Source organism: Balaenoptera physalus (assembly GCF_965194825.1).
Source record: "Balaenoptera physalus genome assembly, chromosome: 5".
In the NCBI taxonomy this organism is placed as follows: Eukaryota; Metazoa; Chordata; class Mammalia; order Artiodactyla; family Balaenopteridae; genus Balaenoptera; species Balaenoptera physalus.
Window position 1 is genome coordinate 125064960 of NC_138884.1, and position 25540 is coordinate 125090499.

The following is a 25540-nucleotide window of genomic DNA, read 5'->3' on the forward strand; positions in this document are numbered from 1 at the left end:
TTCTCTTTTTCTAGGTGACTAGTGTGGCCTGACTGAGGGTTCAGTCAGGTACTGCTGAGGAGGGGAGGAAGGAATGAGAGTAATAGATACACTGAAATAATAGATTATGCTGGATTCTGACTTCTATTGTGAGGGATATATCATATCTCTATATCTATATCTTTATATGTCTATATCTTTCTATCTATACACACATATGTATATACATATATACACATGTAATTGTTATTATTTTTAAAAAAGATAAGGAAAGGAATTTTAGATTTCATAGTTGTATGGTAGAAGACTCTTGCAACTAGTCAAAAGGAAAGAAAAAGCCCGGAGGTAGGATTGACTGTAACAAGCCCCATACACGCCATTTGAAATCCTATGCCATGTTATCATATTATGTACAATGTTATTTATATAGATATCCATTTAAGTGAGTGTGAAATGTAATGCGTAATTTGGAAGTCTTGTCAATTTCCTAAAAATAGGAAACTAATGCAACGTAAAATGAATCTGCATTATACAATTCTGTTTTCAATTGTCTGTTCAATGAAGGCAATTACAGAATACACTTTATTTTAATTTAATGACTTTCTTAGATACACTATTATAAAAAAAAGGCATTATAAAGTGATATTACATTTTGTCATTCATTTTCCTTGCTGTTTACATTTTGTCACTCTGCTCAGATTGAATACTGATGTGCAGGAGTCTATTTCACTTCCCTGGTCTAATGCAGTAATATTAAGTAATATTAAGATAGTTAGGATATTAGGTACTTAAAATAACAACATAACTTTTGTTACTTTGTATATACACCACACTAAGTTTTGCTAATTCTCTGCTGAATTACTTCAAAATAAATGTAAAAAAATAGTATGTGACATCTATTTTAAAAATGTATAATTTTAGGGAGTAAGGAAAGGGCTGAAAATTTAAATTTAACCCCTTGCCAAACATCATATTTAAATCTAATCTTTTAACACAACAGAAAGACTTTTATTTATTTTTGGGAAATTTTTTGAAGGGTCAGTAATGTTTTGAATTTTCAAAATGCAAAATTTAGTATTCTAAACCGTAGTTTTATTTTTTTCATCAAATCAGCTAAATAGAGAACATACTACTATCACCAGTTTACCCAACTCAGTGTTTTGACTCAGTAATTGAGTTCTTTTCAATAAATGTAGAAGTGCCTATAATATATTTATAGTGACTGAAACATTTAAAACGATGCATGTTTTGTTTATGGACATTCTACAATATGTAGTAAATTGTAAACTTTTATTTTTTAGCATTTTTCATCTCAAGGCCCAAGTTTCAGTCATTTTAGTATATTTCTTTAAAGTATACACCTGGAACTCAGTAAATATGCGCACATTTTAATCTCCCTTTTGGAGATGTGTTTCATTCTTTAGATGAAACAAAAAGTCTTAAAAATATAGTGTCATTCCTGAGCATATAAGCATCTGGAAGGCAACTCAGTTTGTAAAAATTACAGTAGATTTTTATTGTCTAGACTTATTACAAATTTATCAATCTAAAATGCACTTACTGTTACTTAAGTGAATCAATTGTGGAACTAAATTTGAAAAGTGCCCTTAACTTCGGAGAAAAACCACACTCAATGACCTGTAGATGACCATTAAGGAGGGCAGTTTATCCAAATACTGTTTATGACATTGTACTCATACTCGATGTCTCTTCAAGGTAAATTACTTGTTTACAGTTACTTTTTAAAATTTTTGATTTTTTTCATATAATAAGCAGATACAGTGCATTAGGTCATGAAAATACCCCCTTTCACATCATTTTTATGCCACCAGTGTCTTAATTTCTGTATTTATTTGTGTTTATAATGAGTTAAAATAAGCATTTCACTTTATTCCTGGGATGTTATACTTAGAGTTCACTTATGAAAAGTATTGTTTCAGCTGCTGTATTGATAGCAAAATTAAAGCTGACTTGGACGTTTCGGTTAAAGGACTTTCTACATACAAATTTAATAAACTCTGCATTCTGAGAAAATTTGGAGTAAAGTATTCATTTTAATAATTTGATATTCCTTAAAAACACAAAGTCAAGATATGCTATTTTCCATCTTGTAATTAACTTCCAGGTACCTTTTTAAAATTAATGCTTTATCTGGTTAAGTTTGTGTGATTGCTTAAAATATTAAATATTGTGGCTTCAGAGTCTAAAACATTTGATATTTTCATAGCTAAGAATTAGACAGACTGCCCAAGTTTCCTAGATTAAATTGTTCAAAACCAGATTATTTACTGTGAGAGCTGTACCCTGTAAGTTGGGCCATATTTCCGTATTTTAGATCTCAGAACGGTGGGGGTGTGTAGACCAGAATTCACAAGTGGTACCAATCTCTGCAGATGCAGTAAAGCTTTTTAAACGGTATTGTAATGCTAAAAAAAATTTTCTGTATCTCTTCAGACTGAAAAACAATTGTTTTTGAACTAACCACCTGCTATATCGGTTAGAGGAATTTGTTGACCCAAAATGATATTGATAGACCGTCAGATCTCCTCCCTGGACTGCATGTATAGACACACATATAATAACCATTTATTTCATTAAACTGAACTTTCTGAATTTTCTTCCCTCCTGCTCTCTCTAATTCCTGTCTCTCCCCTCTCCTACATACCCATTTCGCTCACATTCACAATTCAGAATTTGATTCAGATAAATCTTCCTCTAGGGAGTTTTTCCAAACCTAGCCTGGGTCAAGTCCCTTTTGTGTGTGTGTGTGTGTGTGTGTGTGTGTGTGTGTGTGTCTGTGTGGGCGCACACGCGCGCGTGTGTGTTAATAAGGCATTTTTATGCTATTTTTGTGTTGTTTTTGCTTTTAAAAAATTTTAATTGAAGTATAATTGACATACAACATTATGTTAGTTTCAGGTATACAATATAATGATTCGATATATTTATATATTGTGAAATGATCAACACAATAAGCGTAGTTAACATCTGTAACCTTACACAGTTAACGATTTTTTTTTCTTGTGATGAGAACTTTTAAGATCTACTCTCTTAGCAACTTTTAAATATGCAGTTCAGTATTGTTAACTAGAGTAGCCATGCTGTGCATCACATCCCCACCAAGTCCCTTCTTTTTTCTCCCGTATAAATCCATGGGTAGTTTTATCAGAACACTAGCATTCTGCATTGAAATGACTGGTCATCTGTCTCTTCCCCTCCTTAACTCTAAACAACTGGAAGGCAGAAACTGTATCTTTGTCATTAACACTTAGTAATCCTGAACTATCTTAAGGGATCTATAAATATCTGTTTAGTGAATGGATGACTCTGGTGTATGTGAAGATACAGCTAAAGTGTCAATCCATCTGAAAGTGGTCAGTCAATTTCAAGCACTTCTGACTTAGACTCTGGAAGGGTCTGAGATACAAGAAATATTCCAATTGATTAAAAAGAATGGGTATTTGAGAATAGTTGATATCATATTGCATATTTAAATTAATAATCTGAAAACAATCAGATGGGTATGTATAGGCCTGGGCATTGGTAGGTCAACGTTATAAAGAATTTTAATTCCTATGATCTTGGCCCAGGTCCAAGGAGTTTTTGGAAAGAAGTTCACAAGTACAATGTCATCACTTACTTTTATTTTTCCTGATTAGTCAACGCTAAATGATATATCTCAGGAGCAGACCAATTAATTTTATCGTGTTCATTTTTATATTCTGGATGGAAAATCAATATAAAAATATATTTGCAGAATAAATTATTAGGTTAATATGGTAGTGGTCAAAAAGCAATTACATATAGTTCAATAATAAAGCACCACGGCCATATACATTTTTATTGTCTGTTATCTCATTATTCAAAGTCATGATTTATGAAGTTAAATAGGACTTTAACTCTTCTTGCCAGGTATACCTATCTTTTCATTTGATGATATTTAATCCTGTGGATAACAGTGTCACCTTGTTAGAGAAAAAGATACTATAGAAAGCACAGTTAAAAATGCCACTTGCATATTCTTTCAAATTCAATCCAACCAAGTTTGATTTAAATAACTTAGTTTAGCAAATTATTAAATTAAAATTAATAATTTTAATTTAAAAATGTGTTTTAGCACTGTTCTGTACTGAGTAGCTCTCAGTCTAGGCTTAACTATACACAAGCATCTCTGAACTCTCTTCCTATCACTGGAAGATTTGTCTCTAATATCTTGACAATATTTTTGTTTCTATAATTAAAATAAATCTATTAATTTACAGATGCATCACTAGTATTTGTAATGAAGCAATATTGAATGTGAAACTATCTCATGGGGCTTTGTAGGCATGTGATAGAAATCTAATAAGCTCCTCCAGGAATGGTCTCATGATTCGCTCCCATTCTACAAACCTTCCAGATATGTTTCTTTTTTATTTACACTTATGTTTTGAAGATCCTAGGGTTTAAAATTTAAAATGGTTAAATGAGCCTAATGGTGAAACTGCTTGATTGGCTCATATATGCTCCACTAGATATGAAGAAACAAACTCATATGAACCTAAATTAGCCAAATTGAACATGCTTTATTAATTAAAAAAAAATGTTCAACCTTTTTGAAGTTCTTAATGATGTAACAAAAAATGATATATGGCTATATGAGGGGAAGAGATAAAATTATTGTGATTTTTCTATTACAGAAATTTCTATCCAAGAAACTCAAGGAAATCAATTGAAAAACAAAAATTTTGGAAAACCGCCATATAGTACCAAGCCAAAATAATTAAAAGATTTTTGTAGCTGTCTCATGGGAACAACAGTTTTTCCCTAATGAAAACTAACACTTTAGAAATGACGCTGGGGAAAATATTTCCCCATGCATAATATGAACTAAATTATAAAATGCGTGGAGGAAACTAGGGACTAATGAATGTTAATTAGTTGTCTTAATAAACATCTCTAAAATCTTATTTTATACATATAAGAATTTTATGCAGAAAAAGAAGACTTAACTGCACAATATTTTTGATGGAAAGACTGGATAATTTAATGATATTTTAAATTATATTTTATATATAATTAAATTCCATTCAAAACCATAATAGGATTAATGTGTTTATTTAATTTTGTCAAGTATTAAAATTATGTTGGAGAATAAGCAGGAAGAGACCTAGAACATTTGAAAAACAAGAATAATTCTAACAATATAAACTAAAAGCTCTATTGATCAACAAAGTTTGATTTTGGCACAGTAATATTTCAATAGAAGTACATGAATAGCCTACTTTTAAAATTTGATAAAAATGGCACTCTAAGCCTGTAGGGGGAATGAAGGAGAGAAATTTGGACAATTACTGTAACTTGACATGTCAGCAGTTATGGGATAATGAGACACCATGATTCCTCCAGCAGAAACAAGTAGTAGAAGACATGCTAATATTTGGTGGGGTCTTTTTCTGAAACAAAGCAGCTCTAATACATATATGTAGTATAATATGTAATATACTTGCAACAATATTATTAATATGAATGGGAACTAATTTGTTTAATAAAATTGGTAACTGTACAATTGCAGAACAGTGTCAATATGCAAAAATGTATCTTAAATTAAAAATGTGTTTCTAATCATATATGGACCAGCCAGTAATATATAACACATGGACAAAAAAAAAGAAATCTTTTTGTTATGTGTTTGGGTATCATGGACAAACATTTTTGTTATATATTTCATCTTCATAAATACCAGGAAAAGTGACACTTCATATAATATTACCAATATAGTGTGTTAAAGTTTGCCTATTATTTACTGTCCCCAAATTTCTTGTTCATTGTGGAGCTCTACAATGATTATTTTGATCAAAAATACCATACCAATTGCCCAAACTAACTTTATTTTCTTATTTGTTTAAAAATGATTTAAGCATGTTAAGAAGGCCAACGGTGAATTTTTAGCAACTTTTCATCTGTACTTTTCGCTTGTTTCATTTACCTTCAAAATCCTTTTAAATTAAATTATTGGTTGCTAAATTATGACTTGATAAATTATGGGTGGGAAATAACTATCACCTATACCAACTAAAATGAATGTCATTTGCTTAATCATGTAAATGTTATACTCAATTCTTTTCCTATATTTAAACTTATTTTAACAATGAATTAGATGATTTGAGTTCTTTTTCCTTTTTTATCTAAATCTGACACCAAGACATATGTAGTAGAACTGCAGCCTTTGCAAAAATTAATTAGTGTCAGTGTGCCTGATATTATCACAGGGTCATCTTTCCAATTCTGGTTTCCTCCTAGCAAGGTAAGCAGCAACAGAAACAAAAACAATCCCCTTTTAGACTTTAACAACTGTTAAAGTCAAGCATTTTATTTTATAATCCTCTTCTAAGTTTCTTGCCTTGGACTCTTTGCGATGCAAGTCACAATCCCTGACTTCCTGGGTGCTGCTTCTCCTCTGGGCTTCCTGGACCGCAAAGGCTCTCTTCCCTGGCCTGGCCAGTCCTACCCCCAGACTGCTCTGATGTTATCCCAAAGGGTTAGGCTTATTTCTGTGGCCTTCCTTGTTTTCCCAGGTTTGACACGATACAGGGTTTCTAAGACCAGTACCTGAATGCAGTCTTTTAACATGTCCCACACAATCACCATTTTTCTCCTGGTGCTCATGTCATTGAATCCAATATGGCATCTCTTGTTTGGCTTCTCTGTGAATCCCTGGTCTTCTGTGATTCTGGTGGAATAGATTTTAGTAGTTTCTGTCTTTAAAAAAAAATTGTAAAGGAGGCTAAGAAACAAGCATTCAGCACCCTCTCTGGAGCAGTGGAGAGGTCTGCAATAAATCCATAGAGCTTATTATTGTAGCTTTGATCTTTGAAACAGACCAATTTACTTTTCTTTCTGTAGGGTCTAATTCATTAGACTCCTGTTATAAAACTTTTATTGGAGAAGTTGAATCATAGAGTCAACCAGAAAGAATGGATTTGTTGATAAGTAGTATAAGTGTCATAATGTGAAGAATAAAATGCTACAGACAAAAGTATTTATTTCCTGCTTTTAGAAGTGAAACAGCTTGAAAAAGAAAACAATACTGCATTCCCAATGATGATAAACTTCCGTTTTGCAAACTACAGTGGTTTGGCATGCTTGCTGTATTGGAGACATGATTACTAATCTGTATTATTATAATGCACACACATGTAATACATATGTATGCATTTATATATGGATTTGTGTATATATGTGTATACACTTTCTATACATATCTATCTTGTTTTTCTTTTAATTATTATTATTATTTTTACTAATATTTATTGAAGGCTTAATACAAAGTTCTGGAGAGCTCCAAGCACAGGTCATACCAAAATTATGGATGAAAGAAAAGCCCTTCTCTCATGAAACTTATAGTTTGGGGAAGCAGACAAATGAACAAATAATTCGTATATCAGTTGGTGATGAGTGGTAGGGAGAAGAATCAAGCAGGGAAATAGTTGGGAGAATGATGGTATGGGGGTCTGGAAAGACTTGCCTGATGAGGTGACATTTAAGCAAAGACTTGAAGGAGGGGAGGGGATAAGGAGTGCAGATGCCTGGGGAAGTTGTAGTATTTATGTCTATGCCGAGGGGGCAGGGAGTGTGAAGGCTCTGCTCTCCTGTTTGGCATAATCAGAGGAAAGTAAGGGGGCTGGTGTGAACTGAAGACGGTGAGTAAAGGGGGAAGTGATAGGAAAGTTGGTCAAAGAATTGATCTGGTTGATGTGGAAAATAGGTTACAGGTGCTCACATTTGTAAGTGAGAAATGTTAGTTCCCTTTGAGAAGATAGTGGGGGCTTGAATTAGGGTGCCCCTAGGTTTGGATGTGATAGGGCATTCTTGGAGCCTGAATAGTTTGGAAGATAAAGCTGACAGGATTTCTTGAAATCAAGATAGATGCTTTACTTACATCCATATATGTGGGGCCTCAAAAGTTTAAATATCTGAACTCTTAATCCTCAAAAAGAGTTGTTGGAAGACTGTATCTGAATCATGTGAGGAATTTGGACATTCTATCTCATCTCAAGTTACGTCCTGACAATAGTTTTCTGTGGAGTATTCTTGGCAAATTTAATTGCAAACTTGCCCATGAGCAGCACAAATTGTTAATTTAAATGATCTGTAGTTTACAGACTACACTGTTCTTGCTGTTGTTTTTAACTCCATTTAAAAAATTAGGTTGATATTTTCTATAACTTATCAATTGGAACTTTTCTTTTCTATTATTTCTCAATAATAACACTTAAACAATTTTGTGTTATTCTTTATAAATATGATGATCTACTTTGCACATTCTCTCAGTGTTGTGAATAAATCCATCCCTTCCAGGAAACTTGAATTTAATGAGAATATTTCAGTATTCAATTATAATTTTTTATTCATAGATCTCGGACTTTAGTTTCTTTTATCTGTGCTCTATTCTTAGGTTCCTATCCTCAGTTCTTTATTCAGGAAGAAATGAGACTCATAAGAATCCCATAACTTGGTCAACCACATAAAAATAGTTGAGAGAACTAGAATTTTAAAGTGTGGATATGCATTTTAAAATATGAATTTTAAAATAGATATGCACAAAGTAGCTAATAATAGCAGACACTCTTATAATGGCCAGCTACTGTTCTAGGTGCTTTTATGTATTTTAACTCATATAATCATCACAATAACCTAAAGGGGTAGCTGATATTAGTATCTGCAATGTGGAGATGAGGAAATTGTAGCATATTGAGTGTAAGTAATGTGCCTGAGGAAACTCACACAGTGGATAAGTGGTATTGCCAGGGTTGAGCCGTGACTCTGGCTTCAGAATTCCATATAATACATTATGCACTGAACTTCTTCAGGTTGAAATAGCTTAAAATAGTTTGATAGACTTTGTTACAGAAATCATGAGGGGTTCATACACATTGGTTCATTTCAGAGAATAGCACACGTAATGCTAAATGCTTGCTTTTTCATATCGATTAAAGTTGGCTGAGGGAAGAGATGGTTGGTGATTTTATGCATTGTATGTTACCTGTGACAAAGGCATAATTTCTTATTAACTAAGTCTATTGTCATGCTTCTTTTTAGCTTCGCTGCACTACTGAAATGGGAACCAAGTGTCCTCAGGGTCTTATCTGTGGAAACATTAGTTATCTCTTCAATACATAGCTATAGGTTTGCATATGTTTGATTTCATCGAGATGTTAAAGGCTTCTGGATAAGACTCTGTGTGATTTCCACGCAACGTCCTGGGAACATGTAGGAGAGAATTACAATTGATTTAGACCTGTGAGCATTTAGTCCACAGACTTTATTACCTGGAAGTTCAGAAAGAAAAACATGTCTATAGCTTCACTCCATAGAGCATAGAGTGAAGAGAGCTTATTTTAGATAATGTAGACAAACCACAGTCTGTTGGTTTTGAACCTCAAATGCTGTGTTACAATAAGCCTCCCACCTCCAACACTCCCTAACACACACTACGCTATCCTTGACTTGCGGTCCATCTTCATCAGCAAACAAAATGGGGGAAAATATACTCAATATAAAAGTTCCTCTCCTGACACACCCTTCCTTTCCTCTCCTTGGTACATTTGGTCCAGGTACTAAGATGCCTTCTCTTGCTCCAGGTCAGAAGTAGTTGAGGTTTCTTCCTGCTCTTCTGAAATCACTGCTGACATTTATACGACCCACAGTGATTTTGGTCTCTTATACCAACTCATGTGATCTAGGAATGGTCATTGGTAGCCACAAAAATGCAGTCCTGATTCTCTTGTATACTTGCAAATTGGCTTCTGGCTTCTCTTTTCTGCTGTATAGTCTTACCCTGCAGCTAGTGTCTTATTCCTGGTGTACCATTTAGAATTCCGAAAAGATTTGTAAGATTTAAGAAAATGAGAATGAAGTGTTAAATAATTAAGAATATCCTAGAAATAATTGCATTTGCATGGACATATCTGATTATATGGCGATATTTGAATTCCACTTGATTTAAAAAAGAAAGTGCCAACGTTTGTGACATAGCAGTTCCACCTATGTTTTTTCTTGGCAGTGTTTCCACAGACATTTTACATGCATCATTAAACAATTAGCATTACTTTCTTTGTCAGTAGGAAAAATAAATATTTAAAACTCAAGGGCCTCAATGGTCAAATACCAAGTCAATGATCTCGTATCCCATTCAGCATGTTGAACTCATTTTAATTCTAAGCCATGCACTTTTACCACAAGAAGTGCATTGTAGACAGGCAGCTCTTAGCTCTGTACTGATTGCAAACAAACATATTTGTAGGAAGCACTACTGTGAGATCTTTAAACCAATATAAAATAACAACAGTCGGGGTAGTTCAATTCCTGATATGTCTAGGGATGTTTGATTTGGTCTGTTTGGCTGGTCTTGTTAGATAAGAATAGGCAACTGAGATGTACAAACATAAAGACTCTTTTAGAGAACAGGCAATACCTTTAAATGCAAACAGCCATGAATACGTACACCTTGGTGCTATGAGTGAGAGAATGACTGTATAAGTTTTATGCTTACAGATTGAAGTTCATTTCTTACTAGTGTAAAGATATAAAGTAATGCATATGTTCATTTAACAATTATTTATCTTGTGCCAGGTACCGTGTTACACATGAGAGACGAAAAAAGGAAAAGACATCTCTGATTCTAATAATTTACAGTTTAGCATGACAACACTACAATGTAGGTGAAACAATAATGGTGTAATCTAAGAATATCAAGCCAGCTGCTGGGATTATAGTGATAAATATATTATCATTATTACCCAGATATTGAGGGCCTAATGCCAAGGGAAATGGAAGATTTCTGGTACAACTTAAAGCCAGAGATGCAACATTGAGAAGCCTGATACTTCTGTGATTTAGACATGAAAGAATTGGCTAGCAAAAGGGAAAGGACTTACACAGCCAGGTTGCTTGAAATTCAAAGTGGTACTGTGTTAGTGAAGTAGCAATGCCAATTCAAGTGTTCTGGGCAGCAGCATGTACAAATGCCTAGAGATGTAAAAATCATGAGGTAATTGGAGAATTGTAAATAGGTGATTGTTACTAGAATTTGGAATGTAATTTTTAAAGATTGTGAAATAAGAATGGCCAGGTAGACAAAATCACAGATCATAAAGGAACTTCATGGAATATATATTGGAGTTTGCATATTGTCCTTTACATTTGGGGAACATTTGAAGGTTTTCTAAGGTAAAGAATAGTTTGGCCCTATTTACAAGTTATAAAGACCATTCCAACATTAGTGTGGTGTATGATTTAGAGAGAAATGACAGCTCTAGGTCAGAGTGTGTGACAAAATTCTAGGAGAGATAAGGAGAGCCTGTAGTAAAACAATGGTTAGAGGTATGGTGTGAAGCCTAAATTGACTCAATATTTCATACTTTGTTGACATCTGGGAAAATTGGGATGATCTTAAATGGCCTACCCACAAAGTCTGCTTCCTTTCTGCTCCTGTGGGCAAGGTACCCTGGCCCAAACTTGTCCTTATCAAGTGGACCAGGTACAGTTTCTGCTTGTCCCTGAAAGTGGGCTTCAGTTCCCTGCCAGCCTGCAGAATTACTCAAACTAGCCAATTACATGTTCTTGTGGGAACCAAGGGCCACCTCAACCTCTTGGTGCTACAAAGCTTGTCTCTCACAGCCCTGGTTATTCATTTCTTCCCAAGTGCAGCCCCTTTGGCATCTGGCATGGTGTGCAATGTCCTCTTCCCAGGCTGTTGAGTATACGTAACAAAGAAATCGCTGTTGATCCCATCTGCCCAGTGTTGGGAGTTGTGTGTTTGGCGCCCCCTGATAACTGTAGGGCAAGAATTCAGCTCTCACCATTGGGGTGAATAGGAGGTGATCAAAAACAAGTAGATGAAGAGAATAGAGATTAGAGCTGTGCTGTCCAACATAGAAACCTCTAGCCCCATGTGGCTATCCAGCACTTGGAATGTGGCAAGTCCAAAATTGTTATGTGCTATATGGGTGAAATACAAATTAGATTTTGAAGGCTCAGTATGACCACAAGGGTATAAAAATCTCATTAATAATTTTTTAATTGATTTCATGTTGAAATAATATTTTAGACATATTGTATTAAATAAAATATGAGAAACAGTAAAATATTTTTGAATGGAAACTAACTATTTATATAAATGTCTTATTGGGGGCCTGAAATACCAGACATTTGCAATGAAAAATGCAAAAAAAAAAAATTTGGTATTAATAAATATAATAGGAAGCAATATATTAGAATGCTTCATTTGTGGAAAGGAGATCTTATCACAAGAGGTGAAGTTGGAGATAAAGACTCATAGAGAATTCAGATAAATTTTCTTGTAATTTTTAACTATCTAGGATCTTTAAGCATTGATTTGTTATTATATGTATCTCTTCATTAAATTTTATGACTTTCCTTTGAGGGAGTTGTACCTCTAGACCTGATATTCCTGATAGAGGATCTGTTGGGTTGCAAAAAATTTGAAGAGAGAAATATAAAGTGAAGATAAAGGGAAGATATTCTACTAGATAAACTGAGGATTAAGTAGGTAGGAGGAAAGGGACAAAGAGACTTCAATAGAAGGGACTGAGCTGGAATGATTTTGCTCTGAATGTTGATCAGAGCCATAGCAGGGAGCCATGCAAAATTTATTTTTGAAAAATGATGGTGAAGACAGTTTCTCATTTTAACCAAATACAGTTAATTGTATGTTTAAGATATATATGTTTTATTATTAAAGGGAATAGAAAAACATATTCTTGTCTGATGAAAAAAGAGATAGTGGTTTGAATATTATATGTTATTTCTGTAACAAACATGTTCCAGCATAACTACATTAGGCAATGGGCCAAGTTGTTTAAATATATTCTCATTTAATGTTTACAGTGACCCCATGAGTAATACTTTATTGTCTCTATTTTACAAAAAAGGAAACTGTGACTCAGGGATGTTCCACAAATTGTCCGAGGCCACATAGCTTGCCTGAGGCAGAACTGGGATGTGACCCCAGATACCCAAAGACCACTCTCATAATTTCCTGGTTACACTTGTTATATGTTTGGAATTCAGGGAATATGTATAGAGTGAACCAAGTCAAAGGGAAGGAAGTAGATTCATCTATGGGTGAAAACCTTGGATTTTAGAGGAAAAAACAACATTACTCTAGTGGCCATACCAGCAGTAATATTTATTCTGAAGAAGTGAGAACCAAAGATATGTTATGCATGTACTACATCAGTTATTTAACAATTTCAGTAAATGCAGAGTTCTCTTTATGTTCTCTCCACCCACCTCACTGGCTCACACAAGAAAATATTCATTTGCATATATATATATACATATACTAAACAAACATGTACCTATGGCCAAGCTGTGTTCCTACAGTTGAAGTAAAATCCTATATGCAAGACTCTTCGATTTCTTTCTTTTTGAAATCGTTGGCCAGCATTGTTTTTGAGGGACCTCCATCAAGCAAATGGTTAATATCTTATCTAGCCACCAAAAGCAGGCTTGTAAGATATTATCTGAGTGTAAATTGTTTGCATAATTAAAAATAAATTGACACTCATGGTAAACAGGTCACTTTATATCATATTAAAACAGTGAGATAGAAGAGCAAAAACTCCATGAGGTACATGTGAATGGGTTTGTTGAAATCAAGGCAAATAAAATCTCTTATTGGATGAAGAACTATCTTTTTTGTAGAAAAAAAAAACAGTGTTAGAAGGAGTATAAATTCTTCTCACTAGCATTATTCCTTGTTGCTTATTTAATTGTTTTGAGGCCATTGTTAAACACAAACAAAATTTGTTTTTGTATGAGATTTGTAATATAATTTTTAGAGGCTGGTATTTGACAAGCATATATTAATATATTTTGATGTAGGGTTATAATTAAATATTGTTCCTTACCTTTATTAATGTAATCAACGATTATATTTGTAAGTTAGGCAGTTGGAATAAAGAAAAAGAAGGAAAGAGGAGAAATACTGGCTTGTTTAAAGGTTTTAGGAAGTTCCTTAAAATTTTAAAAAGTATGTCATTCAAGACCACGAAAGATAATTTATTTAGAATGCTAAACTATTACCTATGTTAAATCTTGAGTCAATAGTTCTGAAGTAGCCAGTGGGTAAAAATTGGGAAAACCAAGATATTATTAAAACTAAAATTTTTCCAGATTTATTATAATCTTCTCATAGCCCAGAGTTCCTCTAAGTAGTTTACTGTAAGAGATGAATTACATAATTAAAATTTGTTTTGTTGTCTTCATTGTCAATCTTAGTAAGAAAAATGTGCATACTGATTGAAATGAACCAGGGAAGAAAAGACTAGTTGAATTTGTGGGAATTTTGCTCCCAGCTATTTGTAGGTAGGTGAATGATACTGTATACATTATTTAGAAAAAATAAAAAAATGCAGAAAATTAGTTACACTTTAAAAAATCTGGTGATAAGGTGGACTTTGAATTATATGAATTTTACTCAATATGAAAAGTATCTCCCCTCTTTTCTACAAATATCTCTTTCTTCCCACTTGGGAAAAAAAAATGTTAATCTCTACTTAACGAAAGAAAAAATTAGAATGTAACTGGAGGAAACTAGTGAACAAATAAATCAAAAGTTAGAGTTCTAAATACACAATTCTTACGATTTTAGTGTGCTTTAATGGAATGCTATCAAGCACATGCTCACCTAAGTAACAATAAGGTGGAGAAACTGAGTCTCACACTGAACAAAGAACAACAAAAGCAACAGTTTTGTGATTTGTATTAATTCATACCCAAGAAAAATCTTAACATTTTCTGAAAAAGATCAAGAGCCTTTAGATGCAGTGGGAAAACAACAGAAAAACAAAAATCTTAATGAAGTATAGATCCAAAGGTGAATCCTGTTTCTTGATTCTCTTTTAGATCATACTTGAATTGTTTGCTTAAAACCACAAACAACAAATAAACAGAAAAGATGATCTTCAGTTTCCTTTGAAGACATTGAATTATGTCAAGCATAATTGCTCAGATTATAGGAGAATGTAATATTATTTACAGCCTATAGAAAAATTACTCTGGAGGAAGGATGGATTGATAGGTAATGCTACCAAAGCCACTTTGATTTACTGTTCTGCTGAAATTTTACCTTCATGTATCACTGAAAAGATTAACAAATCTTTAACATATCTTCATTGACAAATGAGACAAAAATCCTCCAAATGGGAGAGTAACCTATAACTCTAAGACAGGAAGAGCATCACTTCTTCTCTAGAAATTAATTTTTGGATGGCATGGATGAGAAATATGGTTTAATTTAGAGAATTCATGGTGTTTAAAGAGGTAAGTTTTAAATTACATTTCTTCTGTTAAATAGGCATTAAAAACATAATCTTCTGCATTAGTATATGTACTGACACATATAAAAGTGCATGCTTTAAACGATTGACATGTACTACATAAAAGGCACAAGTGCCTCTCTCTACCTGTAAACACATATTGGTATTTTCATTCCATGTCTTATCAATAAAGTTTTTTTTCTTCTGTGGATAGTGAAAAAATATATAAATACTACATCATTGTCCAGGTGGAAATACCTAGATTAATAGCATGGTAAGATTTTTACCCATGGAAAGATGGCCTTACACACAGTAGTTAATATTACGCAAAGTGTGCACTTTCTCATTCATTTCCCCCCCAAATCTCTGATAGACGCTGTTGGAACCATAATGCAAAATTCACTGAGAATGGCATGCCTTGCCAGATAAAATACTATTGTCAGTGAATATGGAAACTTTCAGATAGTCTCCTCCTATAAGAGGAAAACAGACCAAAAATGTGGGAGGTTACAACTTCGCAAGTTCTTTAGCAAGTCAAAGAAATTCATAAAGAGGAGTAACAGAGGAAAACATGTGTGGGCTAAATATAATAAGTAATAACTGCTGAAAATAAGAGTATAGGATTATACTTATAATTTCATAACAAAAGCAAAATTGTTTTTAAATTAGCAAGGGAAAATGTAAGCCCTTAATTCAGATATTGGGTTACTACTAGCCTCATTTACAGATATCTCAGTCCTTATCTTTTCCTCAAGATTCTAATTTGTCTCTTGCATATAATCAGAATTCTCAGTCAAACACAGTTTCAGAAACCTTATGGTTAACAGAGGAACTGGGCTGTGTTATGATCCCCACATTGGAAACCGGGTAATGCCACAAAACCCCACATTATTTCTCAAAAGCTCACACAGCGATTGATGCTAGTAATTGCCAATGCGTGCATATATAACAGTTTTCATTTTATGAAAAAGATAGAAGGAGATTTATTCACACGATCCTCTGTTGACAGTCACAAGTGCATTAAGGGGATAAAAGATGGGGGGTTTGTTTTTCTGTTTCATAGTAAAAGTCAGTATCTTGGGAGCCTTGGTTCTTCTCTCCAGTGCTATCTCACTTTTTGTAGCTCCTGTCTCAGCCATGATGGGAGAGGCTGCCCCAGTCTGTGTAGCAGTTTGGACAGTTCCACATTATGATCTCGGTAGTAATTAGAGAGGAAGGTTCTAGACTGAAAAGTGAATAGAAAAAGAAGGCAAAGGAAGCTATTAGTTCATTAAATGAGATTGTGCACATTTCTTAAGAAATTCTACTACACTAGGACTGGCTATAAAATAGGTATTTCTTTGTATTTTTCCACAGATATCACTCATTTTTACCATTAGAAAAGATTTGGCAGAAGTGTAGCTGTAAAATAAAAATGGGTCCGGGTATAACTTATGTGCCTTATACAACCACTAAAACACCTATTTATTAAGGGATTGCTGAAGTCTATGTAGGGACAAAAGTTGATAAGAAGTATATAATACTAAAGAAGAATGAGGTACGTAGGGACTGGATGTGGTACCAAATCTACAGAAAAAACATCTATGTTTTTAAAATTGGTCACTTTATGTAAAATTGGGTCATAGCATAAAGATGAAAAATGAACATAATCACAAAAGTTGAATTTCATGATTAAAGAAATAACTTGCAATTTATAAAATGTTTTCTATATTTATTCAGGACCAAAACAGTTTTTTTGAAAAATAATTAAGCGTTTCTTCTTCAAAGATATTATAAGGTCTCATTATAAAGATCATTATAATGATCTTTCCTGTGATTCTTATATTCCTAACCAAGCTGGACTGATGGGCCACTTTTAGATGAATGTTTTTAAAAAGGATTATCAGATATATCTGTGGTTTTAGTTTGTTTTATTTCTGAAAGACAGAAAATTTATAATTGGTCTTTCTCTCTGGATGTCACTTACCTCATATTAGAACCCAATGAACATAGTTCTGTGTCTCTTTGATAAAATAGTAGAGATGAACATTTTTCCTGTGAAAATATAGGCAGCAATGGCCCACGTATAGGTTTCCATCTGGTCAAAGTTACACCATCTCTCTTAAGCCCTCCCAATATTTTAGCACAAATGAGTCTCTTTCTTCCTAAAACTCCCTTAGCCACTTTTGTGTGTACTGTGGAAATGGACTTAAGACAACTACATTTCGTCTTGTACCATTCACCAGGTATTTCATTACATTTCTTCCCTTAAACCAGATTGTAAACACTTCAAATTCTGGATAAGATTTTTATAGAAGTAGTGGAATTTTACATTGGTTTCTTGGTAGATTAAAGTGATTTTTGAAGCCCTTTTGAAATTATTGAGTTCAAAGGTATAGTTTGAGGACCTTCTGGTTCTTCTATATCCATAGTAATACCTAATCACTTCCATCCTCTTTTGGCCCACCTTGTCTTAGGAGAGGTACTCATTATATCTGCTCAGTTGATTGCTAATTGGTTTCCCAATCCTAGTCTATCTCCACATACCATAACTTTTATTGAAAGATTTTTTTCCCCTGCCTTTTTGTAGTTTCACATTGTTTTGTGTATCTTACTATAAACAAGTGACTGTAACTAATTTATCCTCCTATAATAAATCTGGGCTCATAACTGTTTTATCCTGTATCCTATTTGTGATATTGTGATTCATAATAAGAAATATGAAGTTGATCATTGACCCCATTTCTGGCACAGAGCTCCTAAAACTCTTGGAATTTCCTAAGTGAGATAGAGATAAAGGTACATTTTGTTACATCGATGAGGTGGCTTTTGGACCCCACCTAAGAATGGAGGCTGGTCATGGGGAACCAACCTTGTGATTAAAAGGCTGGAACTTTTTATTTTTTATTTTTTTTATACAGCAGGTTTTTATTAGTCATCAATTTTATACACATCAGTGTATACATGTCAATCCCAAATTCCCAATTCATCACACCACCATCCCCACCCCCAACGCGGCTTTCCCCCCTTGGTATCCATATGTTTGTTCTCTACGTCTGTGTCTCAACTTCTGCCCTGCAAACCGGCTCATCTGTACCATTTTTCTAGGTTCCACATACATGCGTTAATATACGATATTTGTTTTTCTCTTTCTGACTTACTTCACTCTGTATGACAGTCTCTAGATCCATCCACGTTTCAACAAATGACCCAATTTCATTCCTTTTTATGGTTGAGTAATATTCCATTGTATATATGTACCACAACTTCTTTATCCATTCGTCTGTTGATGGGCATTTAGGTTGCTTCCATGACCTGGCTATTGTAAATAGAGCTGCAATGAACATTGGGGTGCATGTGTCTTTTTGAATTTTGGTTTTCTCTGGGTATCTGCCCAGTATTGGGATTGCTGGATCACATGGTAATTCTATTTTTAGTTTTTTAAGGAACCTCCATACTGTTCTCCATAGTGGCTGTATCAATTTACATTTCTACCAACAGTGTAAGAGGGTTCCCTTTTCTCCACACCCTCTCCAGCATTTGTTGTTTGTAGATTTTCTGATGGTGCCCATTCTAACTGGTGTGAGGTGATACCTCAGTGTAGTTTTGATTTGCATTTCTCTAATAATTAGTGATGCTGAGCAGCTTTTCATGCGCTTCTTGGCCATCTGTATGTCTTCTTTGGAGAAATGTCTATTTAGGTCTTCTGCCCATTTTTGGATTGGGTTGATTGTTTCTTTAATATTGAGCTGCATGCACTGTTTATATATTTTGGAGATTAATCCTTTGTCCGTTGATTCCTTTGCAAATATTTTCTCCCATTCTGAGGGTTGTCTTCTCGTCTTGTTTGTAGTTTCCTTTGCTGTGTAAAAGCTTTTAAGTTTCATTAGGTCACATTTGTTTATTTTTGTTTTTATTTCCATTACTCTAGGAGGTGGATCAAAAAAGATCTTGCTGTGATTTATGTCAAAGAGTGTTCTTCCTATGTTTTCCTCTAAGAGTTTTATAGTGTCTGGTCTTACATTTAGATCTCGAATCCATTTTGAGTTTATTTTTGTGTTTGGTGTTAGGGAGTGTTCTAATTTCACTCTTTTACATGTAGCTGTCCAGTTTTCCCAGCACCACTTATTGAAGAGACTGTCTTTTCTCCATTGTATATCTTTGCCTCCTTTTTCATAGATTAGTTGACCATAGGTGCGTGGGTTTATCTCTGGGCTTTCTATCTTGTTCCATTGATCTATGTTTCTGTTTTTGTGCCAGTACCAAACTGTCTTGATTACTGTAGCTTTGTAGTATAGTCTGAAGTCAGGGAGTCTGATTCCTCCAGCTCCGTTTTTTTCCCTCAAGACTACTTTGGCTATTCGGGGTCTTTTGTGTCTCCATACAAATTTTAAGATTTTTTGTTCTAGTTCCATAAAAAATGCCATTGGTAATTTGATAGGGATTGCATTGAATCTGTAGATTGCTTTGGGTAGTATAGTCATTTTCACAATACTGATTCTTCCAATCCAAGAACATGGTATATCTCTCCATCTGTTGGTATCATCTTTAATTTCTTTCATCAGTGTCTTATAGTTTTCTGCATACAGGTCTTTTGTCTCCATAGGTAGGTTTATTCCTAGGTATTTTATTCTTTCTTGCAATGGTATTCTTTTTATTCTTTTCTTGAAATGGTAAATGGGAGTGTTTCCTTAATTTCTCTTCCAGATTTTTCATCATTAGTGTATAGGAATGCAAGAGATTTCTGTGCATTAATTTTGTATCCTGCTACTTTACCAAATTCATGGATTAGCTCTAGTAGTTTTCTGGTGGCATCTTTAGGATTCTCTATGTATAGTATGTCATCTGCAAACAGTGACAGTTTTACTTCTTCTTTTCCAATTTGGATTCCTTTTATTTCTTTTTCTTCTCTGATTGCCTTGGCTAGGACTTCCAAAACGATGTTGAATAATAGTGGTGATAGTGGACATCCTTGTTTTCTTCCTGATCTTAGAGGAAATGCTTTCAGTTTTTCACCACTGAGAATGATGTTTGCTGTGGGTTTGTCGTATATGGCCTTTATTATGTTGAGGTAGGTTCCCTCTATGCCCATTTTCTGGAGAGATTTTTATCATAAATTGGTGTTGAATTTTGTCAAAAGCTTTCTCTGCATCTATTGAGATGATCATATGGTTTTTATTCTTCAATTTGTTAATATGGTGTATCACATTGATTGATTTGCGTATATTGAAGAATCCTTGCATCCTTGGGATAAATCCCACTTGATCATGGTGTATGATCCTTTTACTGTGTTGTTGGATTCGTTTGCTAGTATTTTGTTGAGGATTTTTGCATCTATATTCATCAGTGATATTGGTCTGTAATTTTCTTTTTTTGTAGTATCTTTGTCTGGTTTTGGTATCAGGGTGATAGTGGCCTTGTAGAATGAGTTTGGGAGTGTTCCTTCCTCTGCAATTATTTGGAAGAGTTTGAAAAGGATGTGTGTTAGCTCTTCTCTAAATGTTTGATAGAATTCATCTGTGAAGCCATCTGGTCCTGGACTTTCGTTGGTTGGAAGATTTTTAATCACACTTTCAATTTCATTACTTGTGATTGGTCTGTTCATATTTTGTCTTTCTTCCTGGTTCAGTCTTGGAAGGTTATACCTTTCTAAGAATGTGTCCATTTCTTCCAAGTTGTCCATTTTATTGGCATAGAGTTGTTTGTAGTAGTCTCTTAGGATGCTTTGTATTTCTGCAGTGTCTGTTGTAACTTCTCCTTTTTCATTTCTAATTTTATTGATTTGAGTCCTCTCCCTCTTTTTCTTGATGAGTCTGGCTAATGGTTTATCAATTTTATTTATCTTCTCAAAGAACCAGCTTTTAGTTTTACTGATCTTTGCTATTGTTTTCTTTGTTTCTATTTCATTGATTTCTGCTCTGATCTTTATGATTTCTTTCCTTCTGCTAACTTTGGGTTTTGTTTGTTCTTCTTTCTCTAGTTCCTTTAGGTGTAAGGTTAGATTGTTTACTTGAGATTTTTCTTGTTTCTTGAGGTAGGCTTGTATAGCTATAAACTTCCCTCTTAGAACTGCTTTTGCTGCATCCCGTAGGTTTTGGATGGTCGTGTTCTCATTGTCATTTGTCTCTAGGTATTTTTTGATTTCCTCTTTGATTTCTTCAGTTATCTCTTGGTTATTTAGTAACGTATTGTTTAGCCTCCATGTGTTTGTGTTTTTTACATTTTTTCCCTGTAATTCATTTCTAATCTCATAGTGTTGTGGTCAGAAAAGATGCTTAATATGATTTCAATTTTCTTAAATTTACTGAGGCTTGATTTGTGACCCAAGATGTGATCTATCCTGGAGAATGTTCCATGCACACTTGAGAAGAATGTGTAATCTGCTGTTTTTGGATCGGATGTCCTAAAAATATTAATTAAACCTATCTGGTCTATTGTGTCATTTAAAGCTTCTGTTTCCTTATTTATTTTCATTTTGGATGATCTGTCTATTGGTGTAAGTGAGGTGTTAAAGTCCCCCACTATTATTGTGTTACTGTCAATTTCCTCTTTTATAGCTGTTAGCAGTTGCCTTATGTATTGATTTGCTCCTATGTTGGGTGCATAAATGTTTACAATTATTATATCTTCTTCTTGGATTGATCCCTTGATCAGTATGCAGTGTCCTTCCTTGTCTCTTGTAACATTCTGTATTTTAAAGTCTATTTTATCTGATATGAGTATTGCTACTCCAGCTTTCTTTTGATTTCCATTTGCATGGAATATCTTTTTCCATCCCCTCACTTTCAGTCTGTATGTGTCCCTAGATCTGAAGTGGGTCTCTTGTAGACAGCATATATATGGGTGTTGTTTTTGTATCCATTCTGCAAGCCTGTGTCTTTTGATTGGAGCATTTAATCCATTCACGTTTAAGGTAATTATCGATATATATGTTCCTGTGGTCATTTTCTTAATAGTTTTGGGTTTGTTTCTGTAGGTCCTTTTCTTCTCTTGTGTTTCCCAGTTAGAGAAATTCCTTTAGCATTTGTTGTAGAGGTGGTTTTGTGGTGCTGAATTCTCTTAGCTTTTGCTTGTCTGTAAAGCTTTTGATTTCTCCATCAAATCTGAATGCGATCCTTGCCGGGTAGAGTCATCTTGGTTGTAGGTTCTTCCCTTTCATCACTTTAAGTATATCATGCCACTCCCTTCTGGCTTGCACAGCTTCTGCTAAGAAATCAGCTGTTAACCTTATGGGAGTTCCCTTGTATGTTATTTGTCATTTTTCCCTTGCTGCTTTCAATAATTTTTCTTTGTCTTTAATTTTTGCCAATTTGATTACCATGTGTCTCGGCATGTTTCTCTTTGGGTTTATCCTGTATGGGACTGGCTGCGCTTCCTGGACTTGGGTGGCTATTTCCTTTCCCATGTGAGGGAAGTTTTTGATTATAATCTCTTCAAATATTTTCTCGGGTCCTTTCTCGCTCTCTTCTCCTTCTGGGACCCCTATAATGCAAATGTTGTTGCGTTTAATGTTGTTCCAGAGGTCTCTTAGGCGGTCTTCATTTCTTTTCATTCTTTTTTCTTTATTCTGTTCCGCAGCAGTGAATTCCACCATTCTGTCTTCCAGGTCACTTATTCGTTCTTCTGCCTCAGTTACTCTGCTATTGATTCCTTCTAGTGTAGTTTTCATTTCAGTTATTGTATTGTTCATCTCTGCTTGTTTGTTCTTTAATTCTTCTAGGTCTTCGTTAAACATTTCTTGCATCTTCTCGATCTTTGCTCCCATTCTTTTTCCGAGGTCTTGGATCATCTTCACCATCATTATTCTGAATTCTTTTTCTGGAAGGTTGCCTATCTCCACTTCATTTAGTTGTTTTTCTGGGGTTTTATCTTGTTCCTTCATCTGGTACATAGCCCTCTGCCTTTTCATCTTGTCTATCTTTCTGTGAATGTGGTTTTTGTTCCACAGGTTGCAGGACTGTAGTTCTTCTTGCTTCTGCTGTCTGCCCTCTGGTGCAAAAGGTTGGAACTTTAATGTTATCCCCTGACCACAGGGAAAGGGAGAGGGGCTGGAGGTTGAATCAATCACCATTTGTCAGTGATTTAATCAATCATGTCCCTGTAATGAAACTTCCATAAAAACCGAAAAAGGATGGGGTTTGGAGAGTTTCTGGGTTGATGAACACGTGGAGATTTGGGGAGACTAGAGAAATCAGAAAAGGCATGGAAGCTCCACACCCTTACCCCATATCTTGGCCTATGCAGCTCATATATCTGGCTATTTCTGAGTTATATCCCTTTGTAATAAAACAGTGATCCAATAAGAAAAATGTTGCTCTGAGTTTTGGGAGTTGCTCTAGCATATTAATCAGAACAAAGGAGGGGGTTTTTGGAACGTCCAATCTATAGCCAGTGGTTCAAGATGGAGGTGATAACCTGGACTTGGGACTTGAGGTGAAAACCTGAACAGGGAGGGACAGTCTTGTAGGATGGGGTCCTTAGCCTGTGGGATCTGTTACTATCTTTGGGAAGACAGTGTCAGAATTGTGTTGAGTTGTGGGACACACAGCTGGTGTCTGAGCCTTGCTTGGCGATGTGGAAGAAGCTCTCCACCACATGTTGTAATTGGTGATCAGAGCAGTTTACTCTCCTTTGCTTAACTCAGTACCATGCATTGTATAGGCGTTGGATATATGTATTTAATATGTAATAATAATGCTTATATATTTTGTCCAAAACCACTTGTTTAGTAGATAATTTATTTAAGTACTTTACACATCTGGAAAGGAGTTACTGTTCAGTAAGTATTTATGTTTGAATTGCATCCCAGCACACAGCTTCTACAGATATCTATCAATCATCTATCTCTGTTGGTCTGTCTATTTATTTTCCAAATATAAAACTATCAATAGCAATGAAAAAGCAGAAAAAGGAATCAATTTTATTGCCTACTAGCTTTGAAATAGTTGTATGCACAGGGTTCTACCAGTGTATTTCAAAGATGAGGAAAATATTACCTCTGGATCCATGGGTGGATACTTTCGACCTTTGCTTTTTCCAAGGCATTTGGTCTTTCCTCCTTCCAGTAGTTGACACCAAAAGCCCTTCTGGGGATCAAAACTACAAAAGATCAAATATATAAATGATAATAAAAATATAATGATTATAAATTATACACAGAATTTTGAGAGAGCCTCACCAACTGTATAAAGGAAATGCACTTTCATATGCCTGTTGCTTTGATTTAATTTAATTCAATTCTACAAATATTCATTGAATTGATTTATGAGATTAAATAAACTATATGTTATATATTTTTGATATTTCTACTGTAATGAAAAAGAACATATAGATCTTTAGTCTTTTCTTATGATGAAATTATTAAGTTTTATATTTTACCTGTTCATCCATAAAAGATGAAAGATGAACTACAAAACTACAACCATATATATAGGATCTTTAGAATATTTATTGTCTTATTTCTATGATTTCCCTGTTAAAATATATTCACAGACTTCTTTGAAATCATTCAATGGTATACAGTAAGGTGACTGAATGTAACGTAAATATACTTTTTTTTTTAAAAACATCTTTATTGGAGTATAATTGCTTTACAGTGGTGTGTTAGTTTCTGTTTTATAACAAAGTGAATCAGCTATACATATACATATATCCCCATATCTCTTCCCTCTTGTGTCTCCCTCCCTCCCACTCTCCCAAACCCACCCCTCTAGGTGGTCACAAAGCACCGAGCTGATCTCCCTGTGCTATGTGGCTGCTTCCCACTAGCTATCTATCTTACATTTGGTAGTGTATATATGTCCATGCCACTCTATCACTTTGTCCCAGCTCACCATTCTCCTGCCCCATGTCCTCAAGTCCATTCTCTAGTAGGTCTGCGTCTTTATTCCCATCTTGCCCCTAGGTTCTTCATGACCACTTTTTTTTTTTTTTAGATTCCATATATATGTGTTAGCATATGGTATTTGTTTTTCTCTTTCTGACTTACTTCACTCTGTATGACAGACTCTAGGTCCATCCACCTCACTACAAATAACTCAATTTCATTTCTTTTTATGGCTGAGTAATATTCTATTGTATATATGTGCCACATCTTCTTTATCCATTCGTCTGTCAATGGACACTTAGGTTGCTTCCATGTATATAAACCTGAATTAAAGCTTCCAAGAAAACTGCTATATTTTTTTTAACAGTTCAAAATGTTTATACTTTTCAAGGAGGAAATTAAAAGGGTAAAGATATAATTCACTATATTT

General features: G+C 34.4%; 1 protein-coding gene across 12 annotated transcripts in view; it reads right to left on the minus strand.

The window, feature by feature from the left end:
- Positions 1-13152: 13152 nt before the first annotated feature.
- The window catches only part of LOC309661250 (bifunctional heparan sulfate N-deacetylase/N-sulfotransferase 4), an 823039-nt gene continuing 810651 nt past the window's right edge, over positions 13153-25540 (minus strand). For 11 of the 12 annotated variants that reach the window (XM_082462799.1, XM_082462798.1, XM_082462797.1 and 8 more), the window contains 2 exons: positions 24281-24383; positions 13153-16530 (listed from right to left, as the gene is read on the minus strand). In XM_082462799.1, the coding sequence (XP_082318925.1) occupies positions 16411-16530; positions 24281-24383 (223 nt within the window). In that variant the 3' untranslated portion in view covers positions 13153-16410. Of the gene's footprint in view, positions 16531-24280; positions 24384-25540 lie in introns of those variants that run through there. The other variant, XM_082462795.1, reaches the window with a different exon arrangement.